Source organism: Lepisma saccharinum, chromosome 17 (genome assembly GCF_977018435.1).
Source record: "Lepisma saccharinum chromosome 17, izLepSacc3.1, whole genome shotgun sequence".
Classification (NCBI taxonomy): domain Eukaryota; kingdom Metazoa; phylum Arthropoda; class Insecta; order Zygentoma; family Lepismatidae; genus Lepisma; species Lepisma saccharinum.
Window position 1 is genome coordinate 48517951 of NC_139245.1, and position 20527 is coordinate 48538477.

Genomic DNA, 20527 nt, shown 5'->3' on the forward strand with positions numbered 1-20527 from the left:
GTTGCTGTTTCTGAACGATATTACAACATGTTGAACCCGTAGCCAACGCAAATTGAAGCATATCGCATTTATGACACACTTTTAAAGTGAATATACATTTTCTTGAAAATCCCAGTATGGATTGTGCATAATTTCCAGGATATTTAGGCTCCGTAAAAGTGTCACTCGGACTACAAAAAAGTATCAGCCAGTATCGGTGATTAACTTTTAGCAGACGGATGGGAGATATAGTGTGTCCCAAATAATTATCACGGTTTCAAGTCATTGGTATATTGCAACATATGAAGGTGAATGTTTACATCGTACATGCTGTGGAACAGCTGTGGAAGCAACCCCATCCTTTGTTTCCCATCGGTCACATTGGCGTAGGTGTATTACAAGATGGTGACTCCCTTGCAGAACCCCACACTCCCTATACACCTTCATGGCATGGTGCAAAGCACAGGGGAGCACTTTTACTTTACTTTACTATTATTACTATTGATAACAAGCAGAGATTGGAAAAGTTCTTTGTTACCCTTTGTAATAAGAGGGCTAGTCAAAAAAGAGTGAGAATGAATTTCTTTTATATCACACAGTGAACATGCAGCGGTGAAACAAATTTGCAAGAGAAGAACGTGTCTCGTGGAATCAGCAGATAAAATTGCAAGCACGTATGCGCATGCATCTGGCAACACTGTGCAAATAAAACACGAATGGTCAGAAGTTGCATATGGAAAATGGAGTCTGTTCGTGAGGAGCAGTATGCAGCTTTGAAATTTTGTGTCCATCTGCAGAAATCTGCCACAGAAGCATACGAAATGTTGTAGCAGGCATACGGCAAAGATGTCCTTCCACAATCAAACGCATTTTGGTGGTTAAAACAGTTTAAGGAGGGCTGCGTTTCGACCATCCATCTGCATCCATCTGGTTGGTGCCTACACCAGGATAATGCATGCCCTCATGTTTCCAACGTTGTTGCCAAATATCTGGCTCAACAAAACATTGATGTGTCCCGCACCCTCTATAAAGCCTGGATCTTGCTCTGTGTGACCTTTTTCTGTTTCCTCCTCTGAAATCGGAGCTTCGACTCATCAAAGGCCGTTCTGAATAAGGTGGAGGCAGTTCTGAAGACAATGTCAAAAGACGAGTTCCAGCACGTCTGCCAGGACTGGCAGACACGTTAGGCCAAGTGTATACAACTCGATGGGGACTACTTCAAAAAAGACCATATCAACGTATTTCGTAAGTAAAAAATTCATTCTCATTCTTATTTGACTAGCCCTCGTATTATGGGACACATTTATAAAAATGGCTATTAACTCCTAAACCACTGCATTATTTTAAAAAAAAAAGTTACATGTAATAATGAGTAAAAAGCAACATTTTCAGCAATCTGCAACAATTAAGGGTTCAGAAAAGAGGGGGGGGGGGGGGCAAAGGCACGATTTTCAAAATATGCCCAAACCACATGGCAGAATTAATAGGCCATTTCTTGAAAACTATACATGACATTTCAGTTCTGTCTGTTTTGTTTATTAGTATGTCTCTAAAGGTATTACATATTCGAATTACAAAACAATATATCCACTGTTACTATTATTAACCAGCAGCATTTGAAAATGTCCTTTGTTTTCCTTTTGCTACTATGGGATAAATGAACGGCTCGGGTGTGACATTTTGGTAATTTTTGAGTTACAAAGTAAAATGTGCCATACTTCAAGTTTCGAATGAAATTGCCATGTCATACATTTTGCATTGGACTCAATGAAGCCTTCTGAAATTAATAAACACACCACGAAAACAATTTATCTACAGTATAGCTTCTAATAACATTTATTCTTAATGACCTCAGAAATGATCAAAATGTCACTTATCATGTTTTACATCCAAGCCCTTCAAATATTAGATAAAGGGCTATAATTGTAGTAATAATTAATTTGCATTTTCTTTTTAATTTACATTTAACTTGTAATAATGAGTAAAAAGCACTACTTAAAGGAACATGCAACAATTAAGGGTCCAGGGAGGGAATGCAAGGGCAAAGGCCTAAAGTTAGACATTTTCAGAAATTACGCAAAAATTCCGAAACCAGTAATTTCGGATTGTTAGGAAGGTTGGGGCATGGGCATTACAAACCTCAAGTGTGGTCTTTTGTCTTGCTTCCCTCAAAATTCGATACATCCAGTGTCCGTAGGGCAGACTCAAGAAGCAAAATTCTGGACATGGATTCCGTAACTGGCAATACTGCCGACATATACATTGTTATTATTTCTTTTTACCCAAGAAGTATCAGCCTGGTTTCAACAAAACTTTGCATGGCTGTAGGAATGTACCACTACTACATCTACATTTTTTTTTCACTTCGGTCAATTGTGGGGGCCACAAGGGCATTGCTGGATGCTTTTTTTTCTTTTTCTTCTTCCTTTAACACTAATTTTTCAGAGGCACAATGTATAATTTTTAACCCCCCTAAAGCCCCCGTCTTTAAGAAAGAAAACAAAACCAACTGCATCTTGCTACGACAATTAGTTCTTGAGGTACACTGTTCTTTTACTTTGCAGCAAGTTTGAAAAGTGCACACTTGAAAAGGTTCCGTCTGCAGAGGATAGACAGGCACGCAAGGCTCTGTCTTATAAAGGTTAAATTCTAGCTGATACTTTCTGATACCGATACCACTGATTCTGGATGATACCGATACATTGGTATCGTATCAGGTGAGCACTAGTTTAATTTTGGATTGAATCTGAACTGAAATGAACTCTTGATGATCTCACATCATCTGTAATAATTTTAAAAAATCTTAGCAAGGTCTTTCTACCACTTACCTACAGACTCCAGGAATTTAACATCAATGCCAATGTCAGTCAGAGTCTTCAGAGAGTCAAAATCAATCTTCACGTCGGAAGACGATGACGATTGTTGCTTTTCCTCTGGCTGGCCTTCTAACAGCTGCTTAATCTTCTCCTCTTCTTCCCTCATTCGCTTCCTTTCCTCCAGAATCCTCATTGTTTTGCTGTGTTCTTTTCCGGTCATTATATCTAGCAAGTTATCCACTAAATGCAATGTGTAGTCACAATCTTTTGCAAAGTCCAGAATGCTGGGGGAAAAAAACGGAATTCAACATTTGAAAAACTGAACAAGACCATACACTTGCATGTCACAAGATCTTTCAAAAAAAAAAATCTATGCTGACTGGGAGAGAGCTAAAACTTTTGTTTTTCATGTATACATGTATTAAACTATTGTCAATTAGAAAAACATGTTATTACAAGGCATACAACTTGTTCCAATCATTGTCATTTTTTAAATAAATAGATTTAAACTCAACATCCATTTCGACGTGAATTTAAATCCAAAAATGCTAAGTTCATTTTTTCCTTTATCTAAGTATTTTTCCAGCCAAACAATATGTGATAAATACTTAGAAAAAGGAAAAAATATGAACTTAGTATTTTTGATCTGAAGGCTGCTTTCGACTCAGTACACAGAGAAAATATATGGACAATATTAGAAGAAAGAAAAATCCCAGGAAACTCATTCGAGTAATAAAATCAATTTATAAAAAGAGTAGAAGGAATAGTAAGATTGGATGAAAAGATGTCAGACACATTTCAGATGCAGAATGGAGTGAAACAGGGAAATAGCTTGACCCCGCTACTCTTTATAGTATGTATGGATGAAGTTCTAAAGATATGCAAAAGAAGAACAGCAAGAACAAAAGTTGGTAATTGGAATATGAAACCGATACATTGCCAAGCATTAGTATATGCAGATGACATAATACTAATAGCAGATACAGAGAACAAAGCTACAGGAAGCAGTTACAGAATGGATAAAAGTGCTAAAGGCTAAAGAAATGATGGTAAATGCAAATTAGAGCAAAGTGATGCAAATAGGAAGAACGGAAGAGGTAAAAAAAAATACACATAATATGCGATGGAATAGAACTGGAGAAAGATACAAGTATCTGGGAACAATCATAAGCCAGACAGGAAGAATACAAGAGGAAGTGATGAATAGAGTAAGGAAATCTAACAATGCATACTACCAACTAAGCCAGACCATTTTCATAAAAAGGGAAACAGATAAAAAAACTAAACTACAAATGTACAAGTCAGTAGTGGAATCAATTTTACTATACGGAAGTGAAAGTTGGCCAGTAAGAGGAAAAGAAGTAAGACAAATAATGACAGTAGAGATGAAATGCTTCCACAGAATAGTTGGTAAAACAAGAATGAATGAAAGAATGAATGAAAGAATCAGAGAAGAATTAAATCAAAAGCCAATAGAAGATTGATTGAATTGTTGTTTTAAGTCCACTATATGCACAGACACAGAAATGCTAATCGGGACTAGACCTACAGTTTAAAGTGGGATCCGAACCACTGTGTGCCTGCACCGGGTATCGAACCCAGGACCCCTTGATTACAAAGCAAGGAAGCAACTGCCAATAGAAGAGAAACTGACACAAAGACAATTAAAATGGTTCGGACATGTGGTAAGAATGGATGAAGATAGAAAAGCAAACCAATTACTGGAAGCTAGAACAGAGGGAAGGAGAACAAGAGGTAGACCCTGGAAGACATTTGAAAAAGAAATAGAAGAAATAGGACAAAAGAAAGAAAAGAAGTAAGAGAAATGAAGAGGATGGCAAAGGAAGGGAAGAGATGGAAGGAGTGGATAGAGGCAACCCCGACGCTATGAGGCAAAAGGGGAAAGAGGAAGAAGAAGAACAACAACTCAACGTAAAGAAGGTGAAAGAAAACATCATTATTTTTACAAAAATAATAGTTTATGAGAGTACGTATTAATATGCAGTGGAACTTCTAATTTTATGCTTTTATGGGATCAATATGAAAAAGTAAAAATACAGAAAAATGCAAAATCTAGGAAAAATCTAGGAATGTAAAATTTGAGTTTCACTGTATAATAAATTAATTGTGAATTATTTTGTAACAAATCAACTACCAAAACATTCTTAATTCAATGGCAACTATTTCAGTAGTATAATTGGCTATAGGATAAGCACCACTTACAAGTGTAGAAAAGAAGAGGTTATTTGATTGAACAACCTGATTTGCCTACACTTAAAACAATGCCAAGAGGGGCTTATACCCTAATTCTTCAAGTGTAATATGCTCTGAATTTTTAAGAATTTTGAATTCAAGTGTAGAAAAGATGAACCCCTCTCAGACAGATTTGCCTACACTTAAAATTATGCCAAGTTCCCATATCATCTTATTGTTTATAGTGTGTTTTTCTGTCAAAATCCCAGGAATCTTGAATTTAAGTGTAGAAAAGATGAGCCCCCCCTCAGATTGATTCTAGAGGGGGCCGACTCAAACCTAGAAGCCTCTAGATTACTAAACCAAAAATACTTATATAAAGCTCATAGCTTCTGGGTTCTGAGACCCAGTAGAGTGTGGTGCATAGCCCCATGGTTTTTATTGCCTTGTAAACAAGAGCTCTGAGTTCAAGTCCTAGTAAAATGTGAAGCCTCCCCTGATGGCAAAGTGTTAATATTGTTGCCTTGTAAACAAGAGGCTCGGGTTTGAGTCCTGATAAAATGTGTGAGATTGAAATACATGTGGCAAAATAATATGTCCACACGTGAGATTTTGAGAATAATTATTGCTAGTTGATATACAACTGATAGCTCCCAGATCTGAAACCTGGTAAAAAGTGTTATACAACAGCATAAAAGAGCAAAATTATTTTATATTGGGGATCACCAGCTCAGCCATTAACTGCTGTTATATTTTTATGCAGGCAAAACTGCCCGATCAATACAATGGGAGAGGAGCGAGCAAACATAATTAATTGCTTCCATGTTTTTTCTAATCTTTGATCAGTCCTATGTCTGGGCCAGCAATAAATTATTGCATGCCTGGGAGATTATATTTCTTGCATGCCAACAGATATAATCTACACTGTGTCTTTTTCAGAGAGAAATAACATATCATCCATCATATTATTTACTCAAAAAGAAAATTCTTAGTAAAGAGAATAATGGCCTCTTTCTGTACGCCTGGGAGATTATATCTGCTGGCATGCAAGAAATATAACCTGTACTGTGTTTTTTCAGGGGAAATTACATGTCATGTCATCCATCATATTATTTACTCAAAGAAAAATTCTTATCTACACTGTACCCCTTCAGAGAAAATTACATGTCATCCATCATATTATTAACTCAAAGAGGAAATTCTTAGTAATAATAATACTGGCTTCTTGGATATTGTCATGCAAACCTGAGCACAATTCTAGTTTTGTCTTGTTGTGTTAATATATGCCTGAGCGGGACTTACACCATATTTATTCCACATTTCTAAGTCCCACTTTGAAATGTATTTAGCTGATATAGAACTCATAACTCCTGGGTTCTGAGACCCAGTAGAGTGTGGTGCATAGCCCCATGGCTTTTATTGCCTTGTAATTAAGAGGCTTCTGTGTTTGAGTCGGCCCTCTAGAATTGCTCTGTGACTCTCTCATTTCTTACATCATAAACATATGATTTTTCACCTATGAGAATAACACTACATATGGTGTCATCAGGTAATGCCTCATGGAATTCACAGATAATTTTAATATTTGTCCTGTCATTAACCACAACTTGTTTCCTTTTTGAAGTGTTGATGACAAACATGGGTCTCTGTGCTTTGAATTCATCTGGTGTGTAATACATGTCAGTATTGCCAGTAGTGACCCTTTTGTATGATGAAAATGCCTCATATAATTTAAGAAAATCATCCTTGGACATCTCTAAATTATAATTTTCTCTAGGAAATACCTCATTTCTGCCATTTTTAAGATATATGTTCTTGATGTTGCAGTTATCAAATTTACTTGAATTTTTTTCCTGATTATTGTGTCTTCCAGTCTGAAACAACACCACCACAAAATCCGGCATGTCATATTGTATGCTGGAGAATGAATTTGTAGCATCAAACTCATAATAGGTACCAGATGCGGGCTTCTGTACACATTGATATGTATAAAATTGTAGAGGAATCTGTGGATTTTTTAGGATATCAGCTTTGTATTTAAGAGCATAACTGGCTTCATACTCAACAACCGGGATTCTTAGCTCCATAGTCTGAATAATACACTTGCCCTCATCAGGTAGGGTATTAGGCAGAGCTTCCCCTGTAGAGTTTAATGTGCTGTACCTCATCAAAGCATTGTTATCATTTGCAGCTCTTCTAAATGTGATTCTTAAACCACCCTTCCACATAATATCTTTGTAATCTGAGAAGAATCCTGGCAATAGGCGCATGGGGAACAGCACTGTGTGGTTCTTAGATAATATCTTATCACCAGCCTCAAATCCACCTATTTTGTAGTAAGAAGCCTCGGTCTTGGATAATTTTAGTGTGGCCAAAGCTGTGGAGGTAATACCCGGATAATCCACTCTGTTTATAACAACACCATGTTTTCTGATCTCAATTTCAGAGAACAGATGAGGCACAAAATTATCTACCAATCTTATATTTGAATTTGCCGGATAATCTGTACCATCGAGTTTTACAACATCAAATTTGATGTATAGATCTGCTCTGTGAGGGTGTATAAATCCATCCCCTACATCAAGATCAACCTCAATCTCTGTGTTGGGTTGATTTAAATTTGCAAATGTCCTCCTGTTTGGGGGGAATGATTGTAGCTCATAACTCTCAATATTTTCCATTTTTTTCTTGTATGTATTTTTATTTAAATATTAATCTCTATGATTGCAGTTGTTGTGGCTCCAGCAAAATCAACTAATTCTTCTTTTTCATTAGTGACCATCAATTCAATATAATCTATTCTATTATGACACACAGGAAAATATAATGTTGGGGATGGATTGTAGATGATGGGCTCCATAAATTCAGAATTAGGTTTGAATGTTGCAATAATCCCAGTTTGTTTGTGAGTGCCTATGCCATTTGATTTGGTGATCATACCCTCGGCCACATTACAGTGAATATTCAGAGTCTCTATGGCTAAGAATTTAGGTATATTAATAGCAGTGTGTTTGATGGCTGGTTCAAGTTTTGTGTTGTTCTCAAAGCCTAACAGCTCTCCTATAGTACCCAGATCCACTGTTTCTGTAGCAGATACAATCTCTACTCTGTGAGTGACAGAATTTTGACTTAACACTACACCTCTGGGTAATTGAGCATTTAGAGTGGACAGATTATATTGCCCTGGAGTGATGACAATTTTTTGATCCCCTACTGCAATTGTGTTGTTGTGGTGTGTAATATTAGGGATCAAGTACATGCCATAAAATGCTCTGAGAGCGATTGTTTTGGGATACACTATGTCATCATGTAATTTGAGTTTCAATATTGAATTTTGGCTGGTGAGATGGAATACCCCCATGATGTTTTAAATACCACAAGGCTTTTTGAAAATTTTCAATTGATGGTTTATTTATTTGAGACATATATCTAAGAACAGATAAACACAAATGTCCACAATTAACATCTTTGAAATTTTGAACACGGGCATTATTGTAATAAAGATTAGCTGATTTTAGATATTTTACTAAATTTTCAGGTGGAACACCTCCAAATGAATCAAACACAAATGCCTCATTTTTTAAATATTTAAGATAACAGATCCAGTGAGTGCCCTGATTTTTGTACTTATCCAAATTAACAATGCCACACTCTTTGTTGAGTGGTTGTTCTGGCGAAGAATCAGACATGTACACACCTCTAAAATTTTTGATGCCCAGTGGCTTGATTAAAGCTTCAATATCTTGGTTTGTAAGCGGCTCTTGTTTTTTTTAAACTTATTCATGGCTCTCTTAACACCTTTGCCTTGTTTCTCAATGGCCAGGTTATGGCGCCTCTGCTCATCTAATTCTGCCTTATTTTTTTTGGCATCTATTACTGTTTTTGCTATGGCGGCTGATCCCCCGGCCAAGCTCCCAACAGCCCCGAGAGCAGCTAAGATGGCAGGGATAGTAAATATAAATCCCCCCACATGTGATTTTTTTCTTGATTGCTGTAATTTTTTTAATTGGGGGGTACTAAGCAACAATTTCATACCATGGCCCTTGGCAATACAAGAGCTTTTTTTCTTGCGCTGCTTTTTGGTTAAAAGACTGTCAATAGTTTTAAGAGATTTAAGACCTGCATAAGGTATTTGATACATAACACCCTTGGCCTTCATTGTAGGTTTATTATATATATATTCACAACCCCCACCCCAATTTTTGTTTGGTGTTCATAGCTATGGTGGTCCCCAATGCGGCTATTTTTTCACTTAAAGAAGCATCTTTGCTTACAAATCTACCAAATGCAGCCTCTTCTAATTTCTTGTCTGCAACATGTCTCTTGTCAAGATCAGAATGTGTGTTGTATGCTATGTCATGGTCTCTACAAGCAGCATCTAGGGGATTAACACCAGGATCACCTCTGTTTAATCTATGGTCCAATTTTGTGCCTGGACCACAATACTGATAGCCTGGAATGTGTAGTTCAAATGGCAGCTTGTTTATAATGTCATTAACCAGCCCCGACCCTCAGAAATATTCCAAAATTTAGGGGGTAGAGTATTAATAATTTTTATAAGATATCCAATGCCCTTAGTGTCCTTAACTATAAAATTAGACAATTTTGTGCTTATCATGTCCATAATTCCAACCTTTTCATTGTAAAAATTGTGGTTGCCAGCATTTTCCTCCCCAGCTATTACCAATAACCTATCTACAAGTTTCCTGACATCATCAACCCACACAAATTCTTTAGGCAGGGTGTTGTATTGTTTGATTCCACTGCCAGTCTTGATCTGTGACCATATGGGCTTGATTAAATTGTTGTATTTTGCTCCACTGCTAGACTTGACTCTTTTTTGTGTGGGATCATTGTTCTGGTATAGAGCATCTGATTTTATTAATATTTCTTTGTAATATTCATAATCTTGATCTGTATAGCTGCCAGGCCTTTTCCTAGTCATCAGTTCCCACAATCCAGGTGTTCCGGGGTACTTAACAAAAGCACCTTTTTCTCCAAGACGAGATTCTGAATATACAATCAGATCATCTCCCATAAATGTTACTCTGAAATTGCCAATTCTATGTATGATGCTACCATCACGCTCTGTGTCAGCATATAAGCCAAAAACCTCATCTTTGTTGTCTTTAGATGTGCTTAAATATTTTTGAGCAAGAAGACCCAATTCAATAGGATCCTGAGTAGCTTCAATTCTTCTAGGAGCAATAGGACTAGGTGTATGAATACTGGAAAGTGGGGTGAATGGATAATCTAATATGTTCCTAGCAGCTACAGGTACAAGCTCTGTGATCAAATTTTGATTTTGCTCTGTAACAGTTTTGATATTTTTACCTAATTCACTAATAGCATCAATTATAGGCTGTTCTGTTTGTTTGTGTTTTTCATAAATTCCTCGGTTCTCTGATTTCCATCCCTTAAATCTTTTTACAAGATAATCTCTTAATTTAAGATCATCAATGATTGGCCTTTTCATGGTTATTTATTTATGTTTCAATGTCTAGAAAATTGTTGATTCTATTTCTATATTTGCCACTATTGGGTGTTCTTGTCATATCAATTGTGACAAACCCATAACTGTCCTGGTTCCAGCACCTGCTGCAAAACTTAGAAAAATCATTGTAGCTCAAGTCCCCACCTACATATTCATCATGTATGTGTTTGAGGTTGGTATGGTCTTGATGAAACACACATATAAAATTGCTGTTGTCTCGGATCAGCTGCTTCGGAATTTTAGAAAAAGTCTGTGCCAGGTAGAAGCAATCAATGTTTTTGTGCCGGCCCTGTGTAAAGAAATTTCTAACCTTGTTTTGATTATCCAGTATAATGTCATCAAACACAACAACAGAATTATCGAGACATTCATGAAGTGGCTTAACATCTGGTTCAAAAGTGGCAATATCCAATCCATCATATAGCTTCATCAGCTGTTGATATTTTAATTGTTCCAAGCTCTTAGAAAAGACATACAAGTGCCTGTTTTTCCAGTCTAACCAGTTGGGTGCCAATAAAAAATTATCAACCATTAGTGTAGTTTTACCACAAGCAGATGGCCCAACAATAAGACACCTAATATTATCAGGCAGCAACTTGCCATTTCTCTTATTCTGCTGTTCAGGTTCTGGCAGCCTCTTTATAACATCCCAGGTGTTCATATTATTATTTTGTTTGCATCGATCCAGCTGTGTTCTGGAAGTCCTAGCCATTTGACAAATAACTTGTTGCCTTTTCTGCGGATGATTTTTTCTATGAGATATGTGTCAGGCTGTTTAGTTTTGCTGAGCTCTTCTTCATAGAATCGGCCTTTGAGAATTTCTCGTCGGTGATCTTTTATTATATATGTGTTAAGGGTCCCGGGTTTAACTTGAACCACTGTAAATAATTCAGTGCTCCAGTTTCTTGTAAAACCTCTTTTGAATAAGTGCTTATATTTGCTGATTCTTACTTGATCACCCACCCTGTATTTGGCTTTTCTTGTTGTTGGCTGATATTTAGGATAATAAACAGTGCTGATCAATTTTTGCTCATCAGATGAAGTTACTGCAGAGGGTTTCATGTTGATTGTGGAATGGACCGAGTTGTTATATTTATGTAGAAGTTCTGGAAGAATATTAATCCATTTATAATTACCTTGAAGTGTAAATTGTTTATACATATGATTTTTTAGGGTTCTGTTGAATCTCTCTACAATTGAGGCCTTGAGATCACTGTAACTCGAGTAATGTTGTATTGCCTGGCTTTTAATAAATTGTTGGAACACAGAATTATAAAATTCTTTGCCATTATCTGTTTGCAAATAGCGCGGTGATCTTCCACTCTGATTGATGATTGTCCTGAAGGCTTCTGTAACACATTTTCCAGTCTTGGATTTGAGTGGCACAGCCCAGGCAAATTTTGAAAATGTGTCTATTACAGTGAGTAGATACTTGTAGCCCTTGTTGATTTTGTCTAAGTTTTTCAGCTGTCCACTTGCCATCTCAATCAAGTCGATCTGCCATAAATCATCTATGCCCTTTGTGACTACTGGCAGTCTCTTAAAATTATGTCTGGCTTGTCTGTGTAATTCATCAACAATAATTTGTCTAGACATAATATGTAAACAAGAATATTGCAACTATAGGGTGTTCAGCAGCTGATACTACAGGATTTTCTAAATATAATTTGTCCCCTATTTGTATTTTAAATTCCAAAGAGCCATCATCTTCAACATAGGCTGTTTCTAATGTATTGGGATCTGTAAAATCCTCTAATTCTACACTGGTGATTTTCACTTTGTTATCAGCATTTGTTATTGATAAGGTAGGGTAGTGGTGTGCCTGTGGTTGAAGCCAATATTTGATCTTGATTGGTCTCAGTGTGCCCCCAACAAAAAACTGGTAATAAAATTGTGCAGGGGACAGCATATATATTTTGCCACCTGGTGTAAATGGTGAATCATATTCTTTGTTGGGGATGCTGTACAATTCAAGAATTACTGTATGTTTAGGATTTTCAATTATGCCTGTTATTTCTTTTTCTGCTGTAAGCAATCTACTTGTTACAGATTCAAGGTGCTCATTGATAGTCCTAACAACATCATCATGGCCTGACTTGATTTTTATGTCCACAACAAGTTTCTTGTATTGTTGCACAATTTCTTGTAGCTGGGTGGCAAACACAGACAGAGCATTTGCTTGATTGGATTCCATGGTCCCTAGCTGTTGCTTGATATTAGCAACAATTTGCTGTAAATATTCAACAACTGCCAATTTTGAATTTTGAGCAGTAAGATCATGGACCTGTCTTCTGATATCCTCAAACAGGGCATGCAGTTCATTAATATGTTGATTGGTTGGAAGAGTGGCCACTGTCTGAGTAAGTTGTTTGATCTCTGTCTGGATATTTTTGATATCTTCTGATTTCAATATGCGATTCACTGCCCTCTTTATATTTTTAAGTTCCTGTGATGTAGGCAGATTTGATACAGTATTTTGCAAAAATTCAAGTGCCAATTTCACATTGTTTAATTCAGAAGCATCAGCCACATTTTGCATAGCATTTTGGAGCAGGGCTATATCTGCCTGAGAGGGTGTTGATTGTTGTAAAATTTCAAGCTTTGTTTGGATATCATCAATCAAGTGATGAAAATGAGATAGCTCAGATTCAGTGTTGAGGTTTTCAAGTTTTGTGATCTGTTGCTGGACACTAACAAGGGTATCTACAATCCCAGGCAAGCGGGATTCTAGAGTTTCTTGTACATTTGCCAAATCACTTTGCACTGCTGCTATTGTACCTTCAAGATGGGTTATGGTACTTTGAATTTTTCCAAAATCTTCATATGTTTCAAGTTGCAGCTTAATATTTGCTACACTCCGAGTTATTGCACTCAAAGCATCAGAAGATGGCAAGTTGTTCACAAAATTTTCAAGTGTCTCAATTTTTTCTTTAACCTCGGCTATGGCATTGTTCAGAGGGCCCAGATTAGGTATTTGGAGTGACTGAATCTGTTCTTTTAGAGTAGAAATCACTAGATCAAAATCTTCTTGTGATTTTATGCTTTTGACAATTGTTTGGAGCTGTGTCTGGACATTATTTATCTGCTCTTCCAATTGTTGTTTCAATTGCTCAGAGTTGGTGGCCTGGGTCTTAAATTTGGCTTGAAGAGCTGCTACAGCTTCTTCTAAACTTTGAAAATTATCCAATGTGGCTAAATCAGTATATTTTTGAAGCAGCAATTTGAGTTCAGAATCAATTTTAAGAAGAGGGTCCATGTATTGTGATTGTAAATTTGTAATTTCTAATTGAAGACTGGCATTGAGTGTGGTTTGTAAAGCTTGTAAATCACTTCTTAATTTCTTGACTCTGACATCAAGCATCAGAATCTCATCACTGTGATCTTCATGTCTTGTATGGCCAAATATATCATTAGGCATTTTGATTTATTGGTTATTTATTATAGAGTATCTAATTCTTAATTCTATAAAAAAAGGTGTAAGCTTGTCATAGGATCCAGGGACCTCAATATATAAGCAGTCACCAGCAGAAACAGTATAAACAGTGCCAGAAATCATGTTTGAGTGCTTAATTCTATAAATATTTCTCCCTACTGAAATTTTGACATCACCCTCAGGAGTTGTAATAAATTGTAATTGCCCACCTACAGGTAATTGGTAATAATTTAAATTATTGTTAAATATGTACAATGTTTTGCCTGTTTCATCATCAACATCTGTAAGTATGCTGTTCAGATGAATAATTAACAAAGCACTTAGTTTAGATATTATATCAGAAGAGGGTGATGGTGTTGGCAGCTCCATAATAGCCTGTTTTTTGAACCCAAATAAGTTCATAGGCATGTTTATTTATTTCAAATCATGCTCTGTAATTGGGCATTGTTATTTTCCTGTAGTTTACGGTTATTACAAGCATAAGAGAACAGTTTTTCTTTGTGACGTTTCAGGAGAACACACGCTCCTTTCATCAGACATTTATTTTCATTTTGACTAAAGATACAGTTATAACAATGGTTAGTAATTTTTAAACAAAAAGAATCTGTTATATAATGGATGTTGTCAATGTTACATTGTTGTAATATAGCAACTTAACTGTGAAAAAAACAGTCTGTTTTATTTTTATTTAAATTATGAATCCAAAATATCATCAGGCAATTCAAATTCATCATTGTTTTCACAAAGTCTCTTGATGTTTTCTGTTACATTAAATTTTAAAGATGGTGGCTTACTCCATTTGTGAAAAAGAAAACTCCATACTGGATCTATGTTACCATTTTCATTATTTAATTTATTCCAGTGTTCTTCTGCAATGAACGAAGCTTCCCAGACATTCAACTCTGTGTTTCCCGTTAATCTTTTTAAAACCCTTCTCTTTTTAATCAAATGCTTCTCTTCGATGATATGAGTTGACAAACCTGTTCTTGGGTTTAGATTTATAATGTCCAAATCGTGTTCGTGCCATCTTATTGCCATTTTCCTTGCTGTTTGTCCCACATAATCTTTTGAACATGAACAACTTATATTATATATTCCTGTGGTTTCCACATCTGGTAGAGAGTTTCTCATTTTGAATTCATTAAATGTACATTCCAAACTTCTTGGTGATTTAAAAACAATTTTGAAATTAAAACTTCTAAAAATTTTTGCAATTTTATGTGAGAATCCCTTGTGGAATGGAATGCACACAAATTTCTTTTCAACAGATTTTTCATCTTTGTCTGTATTTCTCTTTTCCTTTAGTTTTCTTGCAACTTGTTTTTTGATTTGGTTTATTCTGTTAGTGTGAAAACCATTTTCTTTTGCTATATTAAAGAGCCTTTCTTCTTCATTTTTGATATCCTCATCATTAGAACATAGTCTTTGTGCTCTCAGGAAAAAATTTAAAAATATGTTATCCATTGTTATACGCGAATGTTCTGATTTGGCATGGATATATTTTCCCCCGCTAAAAAGATTAACGGGAAACACAGAGTTGAATGTCTGGGAAGCTTCGTTAATTGCAGAAGAACACTGGAATAAATTAAATAATGAAAATGGTAACATAGATCCAGTATGGAGTTTTCTTTTTCACAAATGGAGTAAGCCACCATCTTTAAAATTTAATGTAACAGAAAACATCAAGAGACTTTGTGAAAACAATGATGAATTTGAATTGCCTGATGATATTTTGGATTCATAATTTAAATAAAAATAAAACAGACTGTTTTTTTTCACAGTTAAGTTGCTATATTACAACAATGTAACATTGACAACATCCATTATATAACAGATTCTTTTTGTTTAAAAATTACTAACCATTGTTATAACTGTATCTTTAGTCAAAATGAAAATAAATGTCTGATGAAAGGAGCGTGTGTTCTCCTGAAACGTCACAAAGAAAAACTGTTTTCTTATGCTTGTAATAACCGTAAACTACAGGAAAATAATTCTATAATGCAAGCAATGCATACATACAAGAAAAACTATTATTCATCTATTACGGGGAGAGAGGTACGTACATTCCAGCAATATCAAATCAAGATTCAAACAACACTTCAGAGAATCAGATTTTTGAGAAGATGCAAGTTAAACAATATAGTGCCAAATTTTTTGAAGTGGAAAGTTCGAACTCGTAATACCTACACCAGTGAATTTAAAGGAAAGCTACAAATGTTAATGATAGGACGACTAATGAGGGACTCGTACTCAGAATTGGACAGCCTTTCTCGAAAGACATATGATCTCCACATAACATTGTCAAATTCCTTGCATCCACTCATATGGGATAAAGTAAACAGAGCTACACAACAAGTTGTACAACACTACATCAAGCTTTCAGAAAGGAGACTTGATAGGAAATTCTACCAGCTAATTCAAGAAGAACAAGTTATATACAACAACAATGAAAGAAGGGAAGCAGTCACTGGTAAAATAAAAACTAAGAACATTGACAACAGATTATTTATAAATCTTACGGATATTGAGGTACCTGATGAGTATATAGAAATTTTTCAATTCGGAATGAAATTTTCAGTTGGTAGTGCTTATATACACAAGGAAGATTTTGTGATTTCAATAGAGAAAGCACTGAATTTCTTAGATGATGAGGAGGAAAAGAGAAAATTACGAAGTCTCACACATGATGCTCTTGACGAACGGTTAAGTTTTGAATACAACAGAAGAAATAACAGAGGTCCAAAATACACGGAACGGGAGAAAGAGCATATAAGGTTGGGGAAAAAAGTTCATAGTTTCAAGATCTGGTTGAAAGAAAACGACATTTTCTTAATAAAATCGGACAAGGAAAATAAACCTGTCCTTATCCGAATTAAGGACTATAAAGAAAAAATGGAAGAATGTTTCAAAGTAAACAATTTCACAGAAACCTCTCGAAACCCTATAACTAAAATAATAAATGAGGTAAAGAAAGTAATTGAAAGCAGTATCACGATACCAAGAGAAATGAAGAAAAAACTCATTGTCAAGAATTCAACCCTGCCGATTGCCTTTGGACTACCAAAAACTCACAAACCGGGAACTCCAATACGACCCATCATTGCAACTTTCACACATCCTGCATACAAACTATCCAAATATTTAGTTGAAAGACTTGCTATAATTAAACAACAAACACCATTCAGTGTTAAAAATGCATTTGAAGTGAAACAGAAACTAAAAAATATTGTTTGGAATAATGAGTATCGTATTGCAAGTTTTGATGTTGAAAATTTATATCCTAGTGTCCCAATAGAAGGTGCCACAGATGCATTACACAGATGGCTTATTGAGATGAAGGTTAACCCAGTAGAATCATGGGAAATGGTTCGATGGTTTACTGTACGTGCAAATTACAATTACTTTCTATTTGATGGCAAAATATATCAGCAAAGTAATGGTCTATCAATGGGAAACCCAGTATCCGGAATCATCTCCAGCATTTTCCTTCATTACATAGAATCTCCAATTGTTAATGCGATAGGTGCGGATATCAAACTCTACATCAGATATGTAGATGATGTGCTAATTATCGCTAAAAATGAGAACACCATCATGGACGTATGTAAATTATTAAATGAATCACATCGTCCCATAAAATTCACTTACGAACCCATGAATAACAATGTAATTTCTTTCCTTGATCTGCAAATTAAGACAAATGACTCAACAATTCAAACATCAGTCCATAGGAAAAAAATAGCGGGGGAAAAATATATCCATGCCAAATCAGAACATTCGCGTATAACAATGGATAACATATTTTTAAATTTTTTCCTGAGAGCACAAAGACTATGTTCTAATGATGAGGATATCAAAAATGAAGAAGAAAGGCTCTTTAATATAGCAAAAGAAAATGGTTTTCACACTAACAGAATAAACCAAATCAAAAAACAAGTTGCAAGAAAACTAAAGGAAAAGAGAAATACAGACAAAGATGAAAAATCTGTTGAAAAGAAATTTGTGTGCATTCCATTCCACAAGGGATTCTCACATAAAATTGCAAAATTTTTTAGAAGTTTTAATTTCAAAATTGTTTTTAAATCACCAAGAAGTTTGGAATGTACATTTAATGAATTCAAAATGAGAAACTCTCTACCAGATGTGGAAACCACAGGAATATATAATATAAGTTGTTCATGTTCAAAAGATTATGTGGGACAAACAGCAAGGAAAATGGCAATAAGATGGCACGAACACGATTTGGACATTATAAATCTAAACCCAAGAACAGGTTTGTCAACTCATATCATCGAAGAGAAGCATTTGATTAAAAAGAGAAGGGTTTTAAAAAGATTAACGGGAAACACAGAGTTGAATGTCTGGGAAGCTTCGTTAATTGCAGAAGAACACTGGAATAAATTAAATAATGAAAATGGTAACATAGATCCAGTATGGAGTTTTCTTTTTCACAAATGGAGTAAGCCACCATCTTTAAAATTTAATGTAACAGAAAACATCAAGAGACTTTGTGAAAACAATGATGAATTTGAATTGCCTGATGATATTTTGGATTCATAATTTAAATAAAAATAAAACAGACTGTTTTTTTCACAGTTAAGTTGCTATATTACAACAATGTAACATTGGCAACATCCATTATAAAACAGATTCTTTTTGTTTAAAAATTACTAACCATTGTTATAACTGTATCTTTAGTCAAAATGAAAATAAATGTCTGATGAAAGGAGCGTGTGTTCTCCTGAAACGTCACAAAGAAAAACTGTTTTCTTATGCTTGTAATAACCGTAAACTACAGGAAAATAATTCTATAATGCAAGCAATGCGTACATACAAGAAAAATTGGGCATTGATTGCCATTTTTCAAATAACAATGACCCCATGGTAGAGTATGTATGCCACATGATAAAATGCATCTCTTATCATCATGTGGGTCCAGAGCCACTTTTCTTACAATATTGCTAGTCAGCAAGTGATCCACACTCTGAATTCTGGATTCTGATGTTCTGATTGTGCTACATGATTTGAGGCAATTTTTGTAATCTTCAAATTCAAGCTCTTTGTCTACAGTTACTCTGCCAATGCCCTTGGCCTTTTTGGCAACAGCACCACTACATGTTTCAAAGCTGTACATCTTGGCCCTTAACCCAGCAAATGCCACAATAACATCACCAAGTGTCTCATCTTTTAACTTGCCAGGCACCTTTTTGTTGTAGGGGTGAATTTTTGAATGTTCACTAGTATCAAAATATTCAAGCAATGCAGGCTGGGACATATCTTGATAAACATCTTCTGTTTGAATATCAAGAACAAAACTATCTGTATCCATGTACATCAGTTTTACACGATCCTTATAAAAAGGCTTCAACACATCATAATACAAATTTTAACATGTGTAATTTGGCCAATTCCAATATCACAGCCCCTACATAAATAGGTTTATCAAACTTAATCTTTGTTTTTTTCATGTTGAAAAGTGCCATATTTTCATCATAAATTCTTCTGTAATTGAAATTAGGCTTTGCAATCAATTTTTTGCTCAGGCTGGGGTCAGTAATTATTTTAACATCGGTATGTTTTCTGACATTTTCAATAGTTTTGCCATATACAGAATTGACCATCAATTTACACAAGGCCTTATCAAATTGGCTTTTTGCAGATGTTCGAAGCTCTGTGTTTGTATTAATATATGGCTTCAACCATTTTAAGTGCCTGAACCTCAAAACTTTGCCAATTTTGGTCACTTGGACACCATGATGCATCAGGAACTGGAGGTTTTTGTAATATATGACATAACCCTGTTTTGGCTCCAGAGTCATCATCAATTTCTTCTGTTTAGAGCCAGGTGAGCACTTAACCTCAGGAATTGGGGGCAGATCAGAAAATTTGTTGTGTAAATCATCAGGAATTGTCAGATCAACCTCTAAGAAGAGGCCATAGTCACTGTCATCAAAATCCTTAAGATCTTCAATATTGAAATCTTCAACCCACTCAAGCCCTGCATATGGCAGTTTATCCATCATAGCATAACCATAGAGGCTGTTGGCATCTACATACAGTATATAATTTGATGGCAGTGCTGGATCATAATCGGGAATATATTTATTATTTGCTCTGGCATATCTCTGAGAGCATTGCACCATCCCTCCTCTTATACATTGCTCCATAAACAGATACATGTCTTGATCCTGGATCAGATCCAATTGTATTTTAGTGTTTAAAAACATTGCAGCCCATGCTAGGCCCGGAGCACTGTAAAAATACATTGGATCCAGTTTATAATTTTGCATAGAAGATTTTCTGAATGCCTGAAGTATATCAGCTAAGAGAGTGACATCAAGTTTTAAATATGCATTGTGATAATCACCAAATGTCTGGCATTTTAAATTGTTCCACATCAACTGGGCATGGTGATAATCTTCATCAGTGATTCCAGATGCTCTGATTTTGCTGTAAAACTCTTGTTGTGGTGGCAGAGAACACTCATCAAATTTAGAAAAATCTGTAACATAATCATATGGATATACACCCTTCCGCCTAATTAATTTCAGGTCCTGATTTGGAAACAAAGCACATGTGATTTTGAATTGATCATCAGATAATTGAGTGGCC

At 35.5% G+C, this 20527-nt stretch overlaps 1 protein-coding gene across 1 annotated transcript in view; it reads right to left on the reverse strand.

Moving 5' to 3' along the window:
* Brd7-9 (Bromodomain containing 7/9) overlaps positions 1 to 20527 on the reverse strand; it is an 87829-nt gene that overhangs the window by 17481 nt on the left and 49821 nt on the right. The window contains exon 8 of the mRNA XM_083139433.1: positions 2808 to 3079. Coding sequence (XP_082995559.1) covers positions 2808 to 3079 — 272 coding nt within the window. The remainder of the gene's footprint in view (positions 1 to 2807; positions 3080 to 20527) is intronic.